We start from the raw sequence: 17,969 nt of genomic DNA, 5'->3' as shown, positions 1-17,969 counted from the left end.
CAGTAAAGAGGCAGGGCCAAGAGCTGAGTCTCAACCCCTGCAACCACAATTAGGCGAGTACACACACACACTACAAAGAGACCTGGACAGGCTGGACACATGGTCCAGCAACTGGCTCCTTGAATTTAACCCACTAAATGCAAAGTCATAAAGATCGGGGAAGGGCAAAGAAGACCGCAGACAGAGTATAGGCTAGGTAGCCAAAGACTGCAAACCTCAATCAAGGAGAAAGATCTTGGGGTGAGTATAATACCGAACATGTCTCCGGAAGCACACATCAACCAGATATGGGCAGCACATGGGCACCTGGCAAACCTGAGAATAGCGTTCCAATACCTCAGTAAGGAATCGTTCAAGACACTGTACACAGTGTATGTCAGGCCCATACTGGAGTATGTAGCACTATTTTGGAACCCACACCTGGTCAAGCATGTCAAGAAATTAGAGGTGCAAAGGTTTACTAAGGGGAATGCCCTACGAATAAAGGTTAAGGGAAATCAGCCTGATGACACTGGAGGACAAGAGGGTCAGGGGACACATGATAACGACATACCAAATACTGCGAGGAATAAATAAGGTGGACAGAGACATGATGTTCCAGAGATGGGACACAGAAACAAAGGGTCACAATTGGAAGTTGAAGACTCAGATGAGTCAAAGGGATGTTAGGAAGTACATGTATTAGTTGTCAGGAAGTAGAATAGTCTGGCAAGTGATGTAGTGGAAGCAGGAACCATACATAGCTTTAAGACGAGGTATGATGAAGCTCAAGGAGCAGGGGGAGAGAGGACCTAGTAGCGATCACTGAAGAGGCAGGGCCAAGAGCTGTGTCTCAACCCCTGCAACCACAAATAGGCAAGCATAAATAGGTGAGTATGATCTTAGACCATATGTATACGATTTTTAAATACATAAATAAAAGCAGCAGTGAATGAAATGCTGTTAGTGCAGTTCTCAACGTTTTGCTATAACCATATTGAGGAGAGGGTAGTTCAAATGCCTTGGATCAAGAGCCCTTCACCAGAGTCAAGGTACATCCTTGAAAGCTATTCAAACAAAATTAGGAACCATATCACAGCCTATATTGTATCGCCTTTTCCATTACTAACTAACTTGTGTACCCATTCACCCTATATGTATTTAAAGCTATCCTCATGCCTAATACATATGTAGCAAACTAAATGGTTATAACTATAACAATAATTTTTAAAGGGGTGGATCAGTAAGCCAAATTCAAATTCAAATTTATTTTTTTTTTTGCAAGTACATGTAGTATATTGAGATTATGTATTTACAATAATGGGTTGCAGTGCAAAGAGAGCCTCTATTATGCCTAGGCATTATGGGCCGACTGAATTTAATGGCTTACTGACTACTTAACACTAAAGAAATTTATCATAGTTGTACAGTAGTTCTATTAATTATAAGTGAATCTATTTTATACAAACCAAAGGATATACAGTGGACCCCCGGTTAACGATATTTTTTCATTCCAGAAGTATGTTCAGGTGCCAGTACTGACCGAATTTGTTCCCATAAGGAATATTGTGAAGTAGATTAGTCCATTTCAGACCCCGAAACATACACGTACAAACGCACTTACATAAATACACTTACATAATTGGTCGCATTGGGAGGTGATCGTTAAGCAGGGGTCCACTGTATTCATATATTCAAAAATGCTTTTTATGAAACATGATTCAATTATATTCCTGTCGACAATGGACAATAGGTTCAAAAGTAAATATTGAAATTATATTATGGGAATATAACATTGTGATTTGCTAAGAGTAGTTTACAGTATGAGAATGCTACAATTTGGTGAAGGGAAATACTGCTTTTGGTAGGTATGTATACTGCTGTGTGGTAATTTGTCAATATATGAACTTGGTCGTCTAGTCTTGAAGTTTTAAGATTTAGGTAATTAGCAGAAGGCCTTGGTCAGATGACCAAAAGCTCCAACTGCGGGTCATCATCTAAATAAGACCCTCATCAAGAAACACTTGTCCTGTTTCCTGATGAACCTCAGCTAACCTAACCCCCTAATATGTACCTATCAACGGATTTGCCTCGGTTTTTATCACAAATATCTAGTCATCCTTACATGTTGTTGATCTGTACCATTGCTTGTGCTTATAACACTCATTCTCCAAAACACTACCCATCATGCCAGCAGAACTGGGCCAATTCACATAGATTTAAATTTTCTATTTCTAAACTTGATAACCTTCACATGATGCTCAATCATCCCACAGCCTATTTTATACCTGTATGGTTACCCTGTTTCAATGCATGATATGGTACAATTTTGTTTGACCTCTTTGACTATCAGATGTAAGAGGAAATCTTGCATCACATTCCTAAACACTACCCTTATTAATTAGCAGAACCTACTTAAAATTTGTCATTTTTCTTGGGGGAGGAGCTAATAGAGACCCTTCTATGCTTTAATTTAGCCCTGATCATGTGTTAAGCTAAACTACAGACACTAAACATATTCCTTAGCTGTTTTAATAAATTTAACGTCACTCATCATCAACATTGGGCTTGTTTCCTTACACCTCCTGCCTCTGTTCACCTAGCACTAAGTAGGCAACTGTGTGTTAACCCCGCCTGGTGTGGGTCACATCAGTGGCATCGTAAGGGGAGGTGGAAGGTGGGCTGCCCCAGGTGACACCATCAAGGGGTGACACCATAGAGCCTCTAAAGAAGGTGACACTAATGCCTAAAACAGTGCTGCAGCAACATAAGAGAATAATCCTTTGTTTTTATATAGCCTCTTATGTGATTAGAGTACAAATAGGCCTATATTGGGAAAATCATTTATTTTGATGATGTGATAGATGATTTTGCAGGATTGAAGGCAAGGAAATGTAAAATCAGATTCACTGAGATGTTACCTGTACTCAAGGTCAAATCTTAACTAGTGTGTCTCTGATATTGCAATATACTTTTCTTTATTTTTCAAGTTTTTTTTTGCATAGTTGAAAATGAATAAATGTAAGATCTGTTGGCTGTACTCAAAGTGGTATTTGAGTTTGTTTCCTCAACATTGCTACGATTATTTATTTTAGCATTATTAAAGTTGAGAAGTATTCTCCTATTCGGTTTATGGCCCTTAAACGTTCTCATTGCTACACACTAGTTACAGGGCATGTAGTAGTGACGTAACTGGAGTTTACTCCCCCCATCCCCCCGCCCTTGGATTTCATGGGGGTGACACCAAAGATGCTGCCCCGGGTTCCACCAACCCTAGTAATGCCACTGGGTCACATCCTGGGGTGTTGTAGTATACCTTAGATAGGGCTAGGATTTTGAAGTAAGCTAAGGTTGAATAACAGCTCTTAGCCTGTGAAATTGATTTGTGTAAAATAAAAAAAAATAAAAAGTTCCAGTGGCAGCTCATTATTTGACTAAGACCCACATCAGAAAACACTTTTTCTGTTTCCTGATGAATCTTACCGAACCTAGAGGTTTATCATTCTCCAGCCAAGAGCCTGTATGCATAAACAAATATTCTTTCTCTGCAGGGCCAATGCAACATGTATTACCTTTGCTATTTTGTTTGCTTCTCTGACCATCATGATTCTCTTGCATACAAAATAGTCAAAGATGTTGATAAGATTAATTTTTTGATTGTTGACCCCCTTTATTACGGCCCTCCAATCTCTTCATTTTAACTCGGGCAATATCTTTAAATTTACTTTCCATTTATATGTACCCCTGTAACATATTTTTCTGTCCCTCTTTGGGAAGTTCTTCCTTGAAAACTTTGTTACGTTCTCATGATATTGCAGTGTACACTGATAGTTCCAACTCCCCAGATGGAGTAGAGTATGTGCCTGTTTTGTTTTCCCTGCATTTTCACAAGTTATTCAATACTCATCACTGTTATACATATAGCAGTCATTCTCTTCATTATTTGTTGTTTCAGACTTTCAAAGATTTTTTTGTTACAAACTTTCCCGATTTTTATTCCCTACATACCATCGTACTTTGTATACAACTATGTTTATGCTGTATTCCTAGCAAGCACAAAGTCATCTGCTGGGTCCATGGACACAGTGGTGTTCAGGACAAAGATCTGCTGGGTCCATGGACACAGTGGTGTTCAGGACAATGGGCAGACTCAGTTGCTTGGCCCTCTACCTTGGACCCCCGTCCTACTGGGAGAGGGCATCTATTCCTTGGATTATTTTCCTATGCTCTCTTAATGATTGAAGTTTCCTGGCGAAATCATCAGTCTGAGTTAGAGTACAACAAATTGTTTTCTGTTAACCTGCAGCTGGGTTCCTAACCATTTTCTTTATATTGCTGTTGGTTGTGAAACTACACTTGCATGATTAAACAGCTTAAAACCTAAATAGTTTTAGCTGTTGACTAAACTTAGTTAACTTGGTCAAGAGAGTTCTTATTAAGGGGAACATACAACTAACACATAGATGCTGCAGGGAGTACCATGCCAAACTGGTGATTCACCATACCTTAATAGACTTCTGTCTATGAGAGAGGATGCAGAAATCACATACATCTACATAGCCCTGTTGCACTCACTCAAACTGACCTCACCAAAAATCCCATCTTCAGTGTAGATTCATTTTTAAGTTTTTAACAAAAAAACCTGTTGAAGCATATGGTGCAACTGATTAAAGTCACAGTTAACCCACATATTGAATACAGAATTAGATGACATTGAAATCTGTCCAGGATGGACTAAACCAACTTGTAGGTTTGCTGCAAATTGTTTCCACCACAGTTTTGTGACTTTTACATATTCTTCTTGGAACTGATAGCATATTCATATGTTCCATGTGATATGTGCACATACTATGCAATTTAGTCAATACCTACGACTGCAATATTGGATTGTATTACAGTATTATAGTTATGAGGAAGCACTAAACCTGTAGAGGTCATACTCCATCTGGGAATTGGGAGGTAATCAGATTTAATTCACACAAGGGAAGGGGGTACTTCTGACTCTTTGAATCAAGAGACCTTCATCAGTATGAAGGCCATGGGTCAGTAGGTATCAGTTGACATATACAGCTAGGAATGTAATCCCTGTGAATCTGGGATCTGACTGTATATCCATTTGGTATGGACTGCACATTGTACATATGTGTAACAACTGAATTACTGTACTATATCTTTCTTCAGTACTGTATATTTTCTTTCTAAACTATTAGTACTGTTGTATTGATGCACTGAACATCTCTGATTTTGTATTGTATGTACTTACAATTTAGTAAAATTAGAGATTAAAGATTAAAGATTCTTTATTTCAGCATGATACAATGTTTGTACAAGGGTGAATGACATTTAGGTTTGCATGCAGAAAGCCTCTTAGTATGCAGAGCATTTCGGGCAAACTTTAACTTATCTTAAGAATAATAATAATCTTAAGATTATTAATCTTAAAATTAATAAGGTGATAACTAATTGATTGCTTACATTTAATTTACCGTACCTCTTGTAAATATTCATGTGCTTTTTGTTTGTCTGTGTTCAATTTAATAGTTTAATACCTTTATTATGCATCTCATACCCATCCTGTGAGTGGTAATCAAAAGATTACAGAGGCACATATGCCCAAGGACTGGGTCACAAAGTTCTGATAACTAAGCAAGTTACATAATCACAGATAATACCACAGACCACTACCCTACCTTTCTCATAACTAATCTAGGTAAATTACCCAAGACACTACTTAAGTCACTTTCAGACTTCATAATGAGGCAGGCATTAATAACTTCATAACATTAATGACAAACATCGACTGGCATACTGAGCTAGAAATCTATACAGATATTGACGAATGTATTAATAATTTCCTAAAAAAGACCCAATACCTCTATAACAAGCACTGCCCTAAAAAAACTAAACAGATCACAGCTAAGAGACTGAAAAGTCCCTGGCTAACACCCAGCATCCTCAATCCATAAATACAAAGCACCTATACGAAAAACAGTACAGAATGGGTCACATAACCAGAGACCAAACAAAACATTACTCGTCAATCCTGACCAGCCTGATAAGAAGGGCTAAAAAATTGTATTATGAGAACAGATTATCCAACTTAAAAGGTGATATAAAAAAGACCTGGAAAACCCTATCAGAAATTCTAGGAACAAAAAAGATATCAGGAAATAGCGCAATTGAACCAACAAAACCAGATGAACCCCAACTCCCACCAACCGAAACAGCAAACAGACTCAATGTTTTCTTCTCCACCATAGGAAAAAAACTTGCCAATAAAATCCCAAGCTCAAATACCCCACCCAGTGACTACCTCACTGGCAACTACCAGAACACACTGTTCTTAGCTCCAAGTAACCCAACAGAAGTCTCCCTTATTATCAATACACTAAAAAGCAAGACAGGAGATTTAAATACCTTACCACCCATTATATACAAAAAAGCTTTGCAAGTGCTGTCACCAATCGTTGCAACACTCTTTAACAAATCCATCGAATCCTCTACCTTCCCTACAGTTCTCAGAATAGCGAGGGTCACCCTGATACATAAAGGAGGAGACCAAACAGACTTGAATAACTATAGACCAATATCCAACTTGCCCCCTCTCTCTAAAAATCTTTGAAAAATTAATTCATAAGTGAATCTATTCCTACCTCATCTCCCACAACATACTCAACCCATAGTTTGGGTTCAGGCCTAATAAAAATACAAATGATGCTATTATACACATGCTTACACAAATATACACTGCACTCAAGAAAAAAGAAGTTCCACTGGGAATCTTCATTGATTTATGTAAAACTTTTGATACAGTTGACCATGATTTGCTCCACATAAAATTGTCACACTATGGTATAAGAGGGCACTCCCTCAACTACCTAAAGTCATACCTCAGCAACAGAAGCCAATATGTGTACACAAATGGAGCAAACTCTTCCACATAGCCAATTACAGTTGGTGTCCCACAGGGAAGTGTCCTTGGCCTCTTCTCTTTCTCATTTACATAAACCAAATGCATCGCAATTACTCAAACCAACACTATTTGCAGATGACACTACATACATCTTCTCTCACCCAAGCCCAGTCATGCTAGCCAATACTGTAAATACCGAATTACAGAAAATATCTACTTGGATGATGACTAACAAACTTACTCTCAACATTGACAAAACCTACTTCATTCAGTTTGGAAACAGAGCTACAGATGTCCCTCTTAACATAATGATAAATGGATCACCTATCACAAAGCTAACAGAGGGAAAATTCTTAGGAATCCACCTTGATAATAGGCTCAAATTTCAAACACATGTACAACAAATTTCCAAGAAAATTTCCAAGACCGTAGGCATACTATCGAAGATACGGTTCTATGTTCCACAGTCAACCCTCCTGGCCCTATATCACTCACTCATTTGCCCCTATCTCACCTATGGAATTTGTGCATGGGGCTCAACAATAATAAACCATCTCAGACCATTAATTACCCAACAAAAGGCTGCAGTCAGAATGATAACAAATTCCCATTACCACCAGCACACTCCACCAATATTCAAAACTCTAAACCTACTCACCATACAAAACATCCATACTTATTATTGTACCTACTACATACATAGAACACTTAACTCGGATATAAACCCTCCCCTCAAACGTCTCCTTACCAACCTCAATAGAACACATGACCATAACGCAAGGCACAGATCACTCTTTGATGTTCCTCGTGTCCATCTCACACTGCAAAAACTCGATGCACATAAAAGGCCCAAAAATCTGGAATTCATTACCTGTGACCATAAAAGAAACACTGTCTGATCATAAATTCAAGTGTCTTCTTAAAAACCACTTACTCACTCACAACTAAAATACTGCATAACTGTTTCTCATAAATTATAACCTGTGACCCTATCAAACTTAGTTTTTTTAATTACATTACCTAAAAGAATACTCCATTCTCTTGAATGCACAGTAACTCATCAAATGACCATATGAAATGTCTTTGAAATACTCAATTGTTCTTAAATGTTATTTGTTTACTGTCATTTTTACCACTGAATATATCACTGCTTAGTTAATCTTAAGTTAATTTTAAGCCTGCCTATAATGCTCTGCATACAAGGGGCTTTTGGCATGTACACTTAACCACTGTATTTCTTTGTACATCTATGTATCATGTCCAAATTAATAATAAATAAATAAATAAATAAAATACAGTGGTATGCATAAAATGTGTTTTTTGCATGCATGTAGTGTGTACAGCACTTGGTGTTTGCTAAAACTTTACCAAGCTGTATGAGTGAGGGCATGATGAAGAAGGTAAATAATCTTGCCAACCATTGAGTGTAATGGTCAGGGTTGTACAGTTTCTTTTTTACCTGGGGCATTATATGTAAGATTTTTAAAAACATCTATAAGAATTTATTTAAACTGAATACATGATTCAAAAGCATGAAAATACTGCAAATTATTTTTAAAAGTGTTTTTATTTCATGATAGCTATAGTCCTTGCTTTTTTTTTAACTACAGTAGTTATTACAGTAATTGGGAAAATGAACTACCAGATGAAATGAACAGAAATGATGTATCATTGTGATATTTTGTTGAATGAACTAATTCTAAGTGCATACGTCAAATAAATATATAAATAACACAAATTATATTTTTTCAGATTATTCGTGGGCTTGGCGTGCTGTGCCCTGATTGCGAGTGCACAAGGTCAAGAAGCTGATTATTATGATTACTATGAAGATGTGCCTCTAGATGAAGCCGCTGCAGCTGGTGCAAAGGAAGATGCTGCACATGAAGTGGTTGGTGAGGAGCCTCTACCAGAAGAACTTACACCAACTGAAGCACCTGTGGAAAAGTCCACACCCTCTGTTCCAGATGGCCCAAAACCAAGAAGGAAATTGGTAAGCCTTCGTAAGACTCCAAGGATTGGTGCATCCAGACGGTTACCATCACATACAGACACTGTTAGCCCAGCTGATGCTCCTGCCACCTCTTCGACCACACCTAGTACACGCTCACGTTCATCTCCAAGTAGTAGTAGCAGCAGCAGCAGCACATCTCGTTTACGTCGTCCAACATCAAGGGTCAGTGGATCCTCACAAAGTGAAGCTACTGATGCTACTGCTGATGCTGCTCCTCAGGAAGAGTCATCCTCATCTAGGACCAGATCTTCTGCACGTGCAGGTTTCCGCCCATCTTCACGGTCTCCGTCAAGTTCATCATCGAGCAGTTCTGATAAATCTTCATCATCATCATCATCTCGTCGTACGTTCAGCCGTACCCCTACAACCGAAGATCCTAATAAAGGTGGATCTTCCCATCGATTTAACCGTCAGAATTCTAGAACTGGCTCATCCTTCAGACCAAGTTCATCCAAGTCTTCACAAGCCAATGATGAAACTCAAGATGATACCACCACCTCATCCAGCAGGTTTGGTCGTCGTCGCAGCCAGTAGTTAGCAGTGTACTTATACACCCTCTCAGTATTGAAACAACACATACTTCTTACAATCTCAAAATACAGAACTGATGTATGATTTGGTTACACAAATTTTTGGCTACTGTCACTTGACCTAATTGCCATTTAATCAATAATTTTCATTAGCTAACATGGATACATTACACTTTATTGCACATCAAGTACATTATTTCTTCTGAGTTGTGTACTCTATTATTTCCTTTCACTTTAATCCCATTAACAATAGTAATTCAACTTGTCTTCCCTGTGCTCTATACTTTCTTTTTTTTCCAATTCATGGAAATCTATCTTTTCAGTTTATACAAGTTCTACTCCTCCTCAGCATAAATGCACTACTGTCATTTTTTGTAACAATAACAGCCAATTGTGATAATTTTTCACTTAAGCCTTGTTCTGTTTTTCTATTCATTGTTCATTTATATAAAAAGTTTGTTTCTCTTTTTTTTCATTCTCCATGCTATCAGTTGTGTGTAAATTTTAAGCTGTTAATAAAAGTACTGTAGTTACATTTATATTCCTACTCCTTGATGAAAGTGAAGGGCAAAGGGAGAAAACAAGACTTTTTTGAGTGACATGATTAACAAGTGTGAAAGATTCCCATCTCTGCTTCTTTCATTTGGGTTCACAGATGAGTGACTGAAACAAGATGGTCTCTCTCTCTTATGTGGCATTTATTATTGCCAGGGTAACTTGGTAATCCTTCTTTTCACTATCATTCCATTTTGCATGTGATTGCTTGCCATTCAAACAGCCATCAATGTATCTAAAAATAGATGTATTTAATGAATATTTACAAGTCAAGGATGATGAAAGTCTTATGTGTATGGTAATGTTTGTTATATTTTAATGGGGATCAGTTGTGCAAATTAATCATGTGAGTGAAAATTACTTAAATTATTACAAGTGGGTTATGGCAGAATTAACTTCATATTTGCAGATTTTATTTTTTTTATTATCACACCGGCCGATTCCCACCAAGGCAGGGTGGCCCGAAAAAGAAAAACTTTCACCATCATTCACTCCATCACTGTCTTGCCAGAAGGGTGCTTTACACTACAGTTTTTAAACTGCAACATTAACACCCCTCCTTCAGAGTGCAGGCACTGTACTTCCCATCTCCAGGACTCAAGTCCGGCCTGCCGGTTTCCCTGAATCCCTTCATAAATGTTACTTTGCTCACACTCCAACAGCACGTCAAGTATTAAAAACCATTTGTCTCCATTCACTCCTATCAAACACGCTCACGCATGCCTGCTGGAAGTCCAAGCCCCTCGCACACAAAACCTCCTTTACCCCCTCCCTCCAACCCTTCCTAGGCCGACCCCTACCCCGCCTTCCTTCCACTACAGACTGATACACTCTTGAAGTCATTCTGTTTCGCTCCATTCTCTCTACATGTCCGAACCACCTCAACAACCCTTCCTCAGCCCTCTGGACAACAGTTTTGGTAATCCCGCACCTCCTCCTAACTTCCAAACTACGAATTCTCTGCATTATATTCACACCACACATTGCCCTCAGACATGACATCTCCACTGCCTCCAGCCTTCTCCTCGCTGCAACATTCATCACCCACGCTTCACACCCATATAAGAGAGTTGGTACAACTATACTCTCATACATTCCCCTCTTTGCCTCCAAGGACAAAGTTCTTTGTCTCCACAGACTCCTAAGTGCACCACTCACTCTTTTTCCCTCATCAATTCTATGATTCACCTCATCTTTCATAGACCCATCCGCTGACACGTCCACTCCCAAATATCTGAATACGTTCACCTCCTCCATACTCTCTCCCTCCAATCTGATATTCAATCTTTCATCACCTAATCTTTTTGTTATCCTCATAACCTTACTCTTTCCTGTATTCACCTTTAATTTTCTTCTTTTGCACACCCTACCAAATTCATCCACCAATCTCTGCAACTTCTCTTCAGAATCTCCCAAGAGCACAGTGTCATCAGCAAAGAGCAGCTGTGACAACTCCCACTTTGTGTGTGATTCTTTATCTTTTAACTCCACGCCTCTTGCCAAGACCCTCGCATTTACTTCTCTTACAACCCCATCTATAAATATATTAAACAACCACGGTGACATCACACATCCTTGTCTAAGGCCTACTTTTACTGGGAAAAAATTTCCCTCTTTCCTACATACTCTAACTTGAGCCTCACTATCCTCGTAAAAACTCTTCACTGCTTTCAGTAACCTACCTCCTACACCATACACTTGCAACATCTGCCACATTGCCCCCCTATCCACCCTGTCATACGCCTTTTCCAAATCCATAAATGCCACAAAGACCTCTTTAGCCTTATCTAAATACTGTTCACTTATATGTTTCACTGTAAACACCTGGTCCACACACCCCCTACCTTTCCTAAAGCCTCCTTGTTCATCTGCTATCCTATTCTCCGTCTTACTCTTAATTCTTTCAATTATAACTCTACCATACACTTTACCAGGTACACTCAACAGACTTATCCCCCTATAATTTTTGCACTCTCTTTTATCCCCTTTGCCTTTATACAAAGGAACTATGCATGCTCTCTGCCAATCCCTAGGTACCTTACCCTCTTCCATACATTTATTAAATAATTGCACCAACCACTCCAAAACTATATCCCCACCTGCTTTTAACATTTCTATCTTTATCCCATCAATCCCGGCTGCCTTACCCCCTTTCATTTTACCTACTGCCTCACGAACTTCCCCCACACTCACAACTGGCTCTTCCAGTAATTCACATTAGGCCTTATGGGTGCATTTATAAGCCTTAAATATATTGTATACACTACTGTGAGTATATGTCACAGATCTAGAGAATTTCAACTGCAGTACAGATATATGCACTGTTGTTTGAGATTAATCAGATACAATACAGATCTTATATCAGAAACGTAGCACTCAATGTGGTAACATTACTTTATAGATACTATCAAGTAATACCATGAGAGTGAGAAGGAAATCTACTACTCATGTAGGATGAACCTGTTCACTTGTGGAACTAAACCTTGTTCATGGCTCAGTAGCTACAGCAGATAAAATATTAAACAGATTAATTGCTCTCTGAGGAAGAATGATGACCTTAATAAGCTGAAAGGTTAGGTTCCTAATTTGTGTAGTACGTACTGTATTTAACATAATGAAAAAGCTGTTGGGGGACTTTAGTTTCCATCTTATTCAGCAGGTAAGTGTCTTATAAGACTTTTCTAATCATGTTTTGCTTAAAGATTATCACTAGTCTTCAGCGTAAACAGAGTGACCATAAGTAAATCGGAGAGTTGCATAAACCTACTGTATATTAAAACCACGTGTCATTCAGGTATATCACTTCAACACTTAGGTTGTACAAAAAGTTAAAAAATAAGTGAACTGAAAGAGGAATACACTAGGATGACACTATATCTCCACTGCATTAAGAAATACATTAAATAAAAATTTGATTCCAATGCAGCACTTGTGATAAAACTGTTAAATATCAGTGGGGCTAATTATGACACTTTGTTTTGCTTCAACATCATAATTCTCTATATAGTTGCTTCATTGAATGAATTACCATACATACAAAAATCCTCGGGAAAATTGAGCTCAAATACAGATAAACAAATACCAGCAAACTCAAACATGCACGTGCACAAGATTATAAAAGTGTATGAAGGAACTGACAAGGAGGACTTCCTAACACTGAACTGGGCACAAGAGGCCATAACTACAAACTAAGGACAAAGTGTTGTCTCAAGAACAGCTGATTTTTTTTTTTAGTAAACAGTGGTAATCTGTCTCTTTTGCTTACAAACACAAATACATAGTGGAACCCTGGTTATCGGCCTATCCATTCCAGAAGGTTGGCCTAAATCCGAAATGGCTGAAAACCGAATTAATATTTCCCACAAGAAATACAATTAATCCTTTCCAGACACCCAAAAATATTAGCAAAAAATAAATTTTTTAAAGATTAAAAAATGAGAAAGAGTTTCAGGATTTTCAGAGTGATACACGAGTAAAGGTTTCACTTTGAAATCCCCACTAGCGTTACCACAGAACAAGAGAGTTAGCCTATCTTTCATAGGCTTGTGTCCTGGCAGTGCCTTTTCCTCCTTTGTGATGTAGGTCCTCTTTGGCATTTTCTTCCAAAAGAGGCCTGTTTCGTCACAATTGAACACTTGTTGGGGATGAATCCTTCAGCCTCTACGTACCCCTTAAATTCATGAACAATTGCTTCAGCCTCACGTTTGTCAGAACTTGCAGCCTCTCCATGCCTTACAATACTGTGTATACCACTACGCTTCTTGAATCTGTTGAACCAGCCTCTACTGGCCTTAAATTCACTAACAGCAGCACCTGCTCCTGGCATTTTCTTTACAAGATCTGCATGCAACTGCCTTGCCTACTGATAGATTATACCCTCTGAAACAGTCTCCCGCTAATTTTTTTGGTTGATCCACAACAACATCTCCACATCCTCAATTGTTTGTGACCTCTGTTTCATTAGCATATCTACCCCTTTCGCAGCATCAGCTTCAATGATTTCTGCTTTATTCAACAGCATGGAACTCGCCATACATCCTGGCAAGGTCCATCACACGTACGCCACTTTCATGTTTTGCTATAACTTCTTTTTTGAATTCTATTGTGTTTCTTGAATTCTATCGTGTTACCAAAGAAGCAGAGCTCAGCAGTTGCAATCAGAAACACTGGATTACTTAATGACTCTCATGGTGACTTATTTCATACCAAGTGAGAGCATGCTGATATCATTTCGCCGACAAAATTTCCGAAAAACGACCTATAACCGGGGTTCCACTGTACTGTTAACGATTTTAATGAAGGGCTCATCGTTATGCGAAATAAAGAATATTTTCCTAATGCAACGTATGAAAAAAATTTTTTTTTTACCACATGAAATGTTAATTTTAATACACACAAACTCTCAGACACTTACTGAGTGTGATGATGATGGGTGAGTTTAGAAGAGACTTGTAGCGCCGGGGTTACTTCCCTTCTTCTTTTAATGCCACTAGGACCAGCTTGAGAGTGACCTCGTATCTGTCATAGATACCGATTTGTGCCATAACATGTTTGAAATAGAGCACAGCATGGCTGATTTTCATCTATAAAGGTTTGCATCCACTGTGCACACATTTCCTTAATCTTTGAAGTAGGCACAAGCAAATATTCTCGCACGACAAAGGTCACTTATTTTGCACCTCTGATACGAAATTTCCGAGTGTAATTGGCTGGCTGGATGGGACGGGGCGGCACATGTCTGGCTGAGGGCATTGGACGCGTCTCGACGAAAATCTATAACCGGGATAAAAGTAATCGTTATGCACTGTATTTGTCCACACATACATGCACACATGCAAGGACTGGTATTTCAAGAAACATTTCTCCTGGGTAATAGAATGAACAGAACAGTGACACACAGAAGGCAAACTCCATACAGAAGTTCAATACATATTAAATATAGTATAATGGGTCAGTCATATCAGTTGAATGAAAACCAAGAGGCTTGCTCAAGAGCTTCAGCTCATTCCCTTCAACCATCCCCAGTAACTTCACTGGGACATTTATTTCCTAGTTGTCTTTTCATGAATGCATAGACATCACAAATTAAATGATCTACTGAATCACAATATCCCCACTCAGCCTTCAAATTGCAGGCACTGTACTTCCTATCTCCGAAAATCAAGTCCACCTAACAGGTTTTCCTGAGTTCTTTCACAAATAATATCTTGTTTACAGTCCAACAGTATATCATTTTGTGAATAAAACATTTGTCTACCCTGATCTACTACACTCATACATACCTGCTGAACACTTAAGTTACTACCTTTTAAAAGTCTTCTGTACACCTTTCTTCCAACCCCTGTGACCTGTGGCCTTTCTTGGGATATCACTGGCACTTTCCATCTACCCTGGATTTATACTGCCTCCTAAAAACCTAACTAACATCATTCTTTCTAAATGATCAAACTAATTTCAATAACTCCTTGTCTGTTCCTTGAATTATACCTTCCATACCACTACACCATCTAATTTTTTCATTCCTTATTCTCTGCATAATATTCCCACTACACATTTTTCTCAAACACAATATCTATACTACCTCCAGTCTCCTCTCTGCAGCAACATTCTAAAGTAATGTTATCATTATACACAAATCTTTTTAGCATCCAATAATAAACTCATATTTTCATACTCCTTCCAATTTGCCATTCAATCTGTCATTATCTAGATGTTGTACCCTCATCACCTTACCAGTTTCTATTCACTATTAGTTTCAATCCACACACCCTCCTTAACTCTGTTACCAAGCTCCACAACTTCTCTCGTCAAATTCAAATTTAATCTTAAAGTTTACCTGGAAATGTGTCTGTCAAGGTCAGTGTTCATCATTATTGATAATCAACAGGTACACTCCTCTCCCCGAGATCATTAGCATTCACTTATTGTACAACCTCCTCCCCATCTATAACACATTAAACAGTTACAGTGACACCACACATCCCTGACTTAGGCCACTCTTCTCCTACTTACCCTTGCCTGAAATTCTCTTTGTAGTAGCTCTTTATATCTATTACCAGTAATAACCTACCACCTGTTCCATAGATATGCAAAACTAGGCATATTGCCTTCCTTATCCACCTTATATGCCTTTTCCAAATCCATAAATTTTAAACTCATAAATGTAAATGCATATAATATAGTAACCCATTATAGGAAAAAGAGGGAAGAATTTGATAAGATAAATGAGAGATTATGTAACATAGAACACTTTAATGCTATTACTGAAAATTAACATTGAAAAAGAAAAAATGAAATAAAGTAGAAAATTTTGATTACCAAGAAACAGACTGGATGGCTTATGCAAATGGAGTAAAAAACAAAGGTTCAGCTGTACAGTAGTCCTCAAAATGACAGCATTTTTTATATATGAATACAGAGAAGCAGCTCAAGTGAAAGAACGTCAAGTATTTACTAGCTAAGAGGAAATCCTTAATATGAATACTATAATTTGAACCTACTTGGTAAAAGTATTTTGTTGGAGTTGACATAAGCTGCAAAATATGACTTGGGGAGGAAAATGAAAATCCAAACAAAATTGGCTGGGGTATGCTGATTAAAGCCAGTGTATTAGTGTATTTCAGAGACTGAGTGGAACAAAATATACAACAAATATGTAAAGAATTCTGAAAATTAAATCAAATAGTTCATTCCAAAAATGAGAAGCAGATGAAACAATAAATAAGGGCTGAGCAGCAGGTACCGGAAATCCATGAATACTTATGAATTTTTGAGAGTATGGCTCTGAGCTGACAAGTAGTTAAAAAACAAATACAGCAAAAAGAGCCATTGCAAAAGGCTCTTGTAAGTGGCATGTCATAATACTGCACAATATTAACTGTTTTACTGTCTTCCACCTAGATCTACATTATTGATACCAGTGTCACACATAGATTTATGTCTTAAGCACTGCCCACAGATATGCTCTTAGTAAATTTTGGCCTAGAGATGAGAGAATGGTTCTATCCAGTGAGTGCTCAGTATAAAACACAATCCTGCCCCCACACAGTGCATCATGGGAAAAGTAACCTCTGACCTTGTGTTTGGTTTAAAATAGGAACTTTAAGATTTTTTAGGTAGTTTTTATGATTTTATTGGCTGTTTCTTGGTATCAGTTGATAAAATGGAATAGTACTAGGAGAAACAGATGATTTTGGTAAGTTTCAGACCAGAAGTAGCTTGAAATAGGCCTCAAATTGGTAGAAATATTTGATGTTTGTCGATTTTCCTTAAAAAGGGGAGGGATACCTTCCTAGTCTATTTTATAGGTTTCTAAGAAACCTGTTTCAATTCTTGGGATGGTCTAAATTCTTGGTTATATTTTATTAATCTGAGAAATAGGGTACAGTATAACTTTGATTGGTGTGTGATGAATTCAAAATTGAGGAATGCCCGAAATGCCTAGCCATGCTAGGTGTTCTAGTGGCCCCCTCTGTAATTAGTATTTTAAAACATGTAAACCACACAATATCCAAATTCTGTAAACTCAGCATTGTAATCCTTATAGAGAATAAACTTGATTTGATTTGATTTGACAAGTGTTATGTAGTAGAGGTCTGGAGACATGATTAATGAATAGAGGAAAAGTTGTTTTAGTGGCTAGAACGCTTGTAGTGTTTATTTTGGACTCTGTTTTTAAATTGGAATTTGTTAATTTTTTGTAAAACTGGCTAAATGACCACATTCTGTGCACTTATTAGAGTAGTTTGGATAGTTGACTGCACAGTTTCTTGTGCTCAATGAACAGAACTGATGGCATACTAGCATAATAGTTTGGAATTGGGTCGAATTGAGCAGTGCAGTTGACATAAAATAGGCCTCAAATTTTTCATCAATTTCACATTTTTTATATCACTTCTAATTTTAGGGGTCACAACAGTGATAGGGTTAAAAGGTGTCCTTTTCCTATATGGTAGAACTCCCATATAAATGGATTTGG

The 17,969-nt window shown here is 38.0% G+C and overlaps 1 protein-coding gene across 1 annotated transcript in view; it reads left to right on the top strand.

Annotated features, from left to right (window-relative positions):
• Positions 1 to 17,969, top strand: part of LOC128685686 (uncharacterized) — a 184,282-nt gene that overhangs the window by 58,624 nt on the left and 107,689 nt on the right. The window contains exon 2 of the mRNA XM_053772230.2: positions 8,645 to 9,415. Coding sequence (XP_053628205.2) covers positions 8,645 to 9,415 — 771 coding nt within the window. The remainder of the gene's footprint in view (positions 1 to 8,644; positions 9,416 to 17,969) is intronic.

The sequence above is a fragment of the Cherax quadricarinatus genome, chromosome 23, assembly GCF_038502225.1.
Source record: "Cherax quadricarinatus isolate ZL_2023a chromosome 23, ASM3850222v1, whole genome shotgun sequence".
NCBI classification, from domain to species: Eukaryota; Metazoa; Arthropoda; class Malacostraca; order Decapoda; family Parastacidae; genus Cherax; species Cherax quadricarinatus.
Note: the sequence above shows the minus strand (reverse complement) of the source record. Positions and strands in the feature narration are given on the sequence as shown.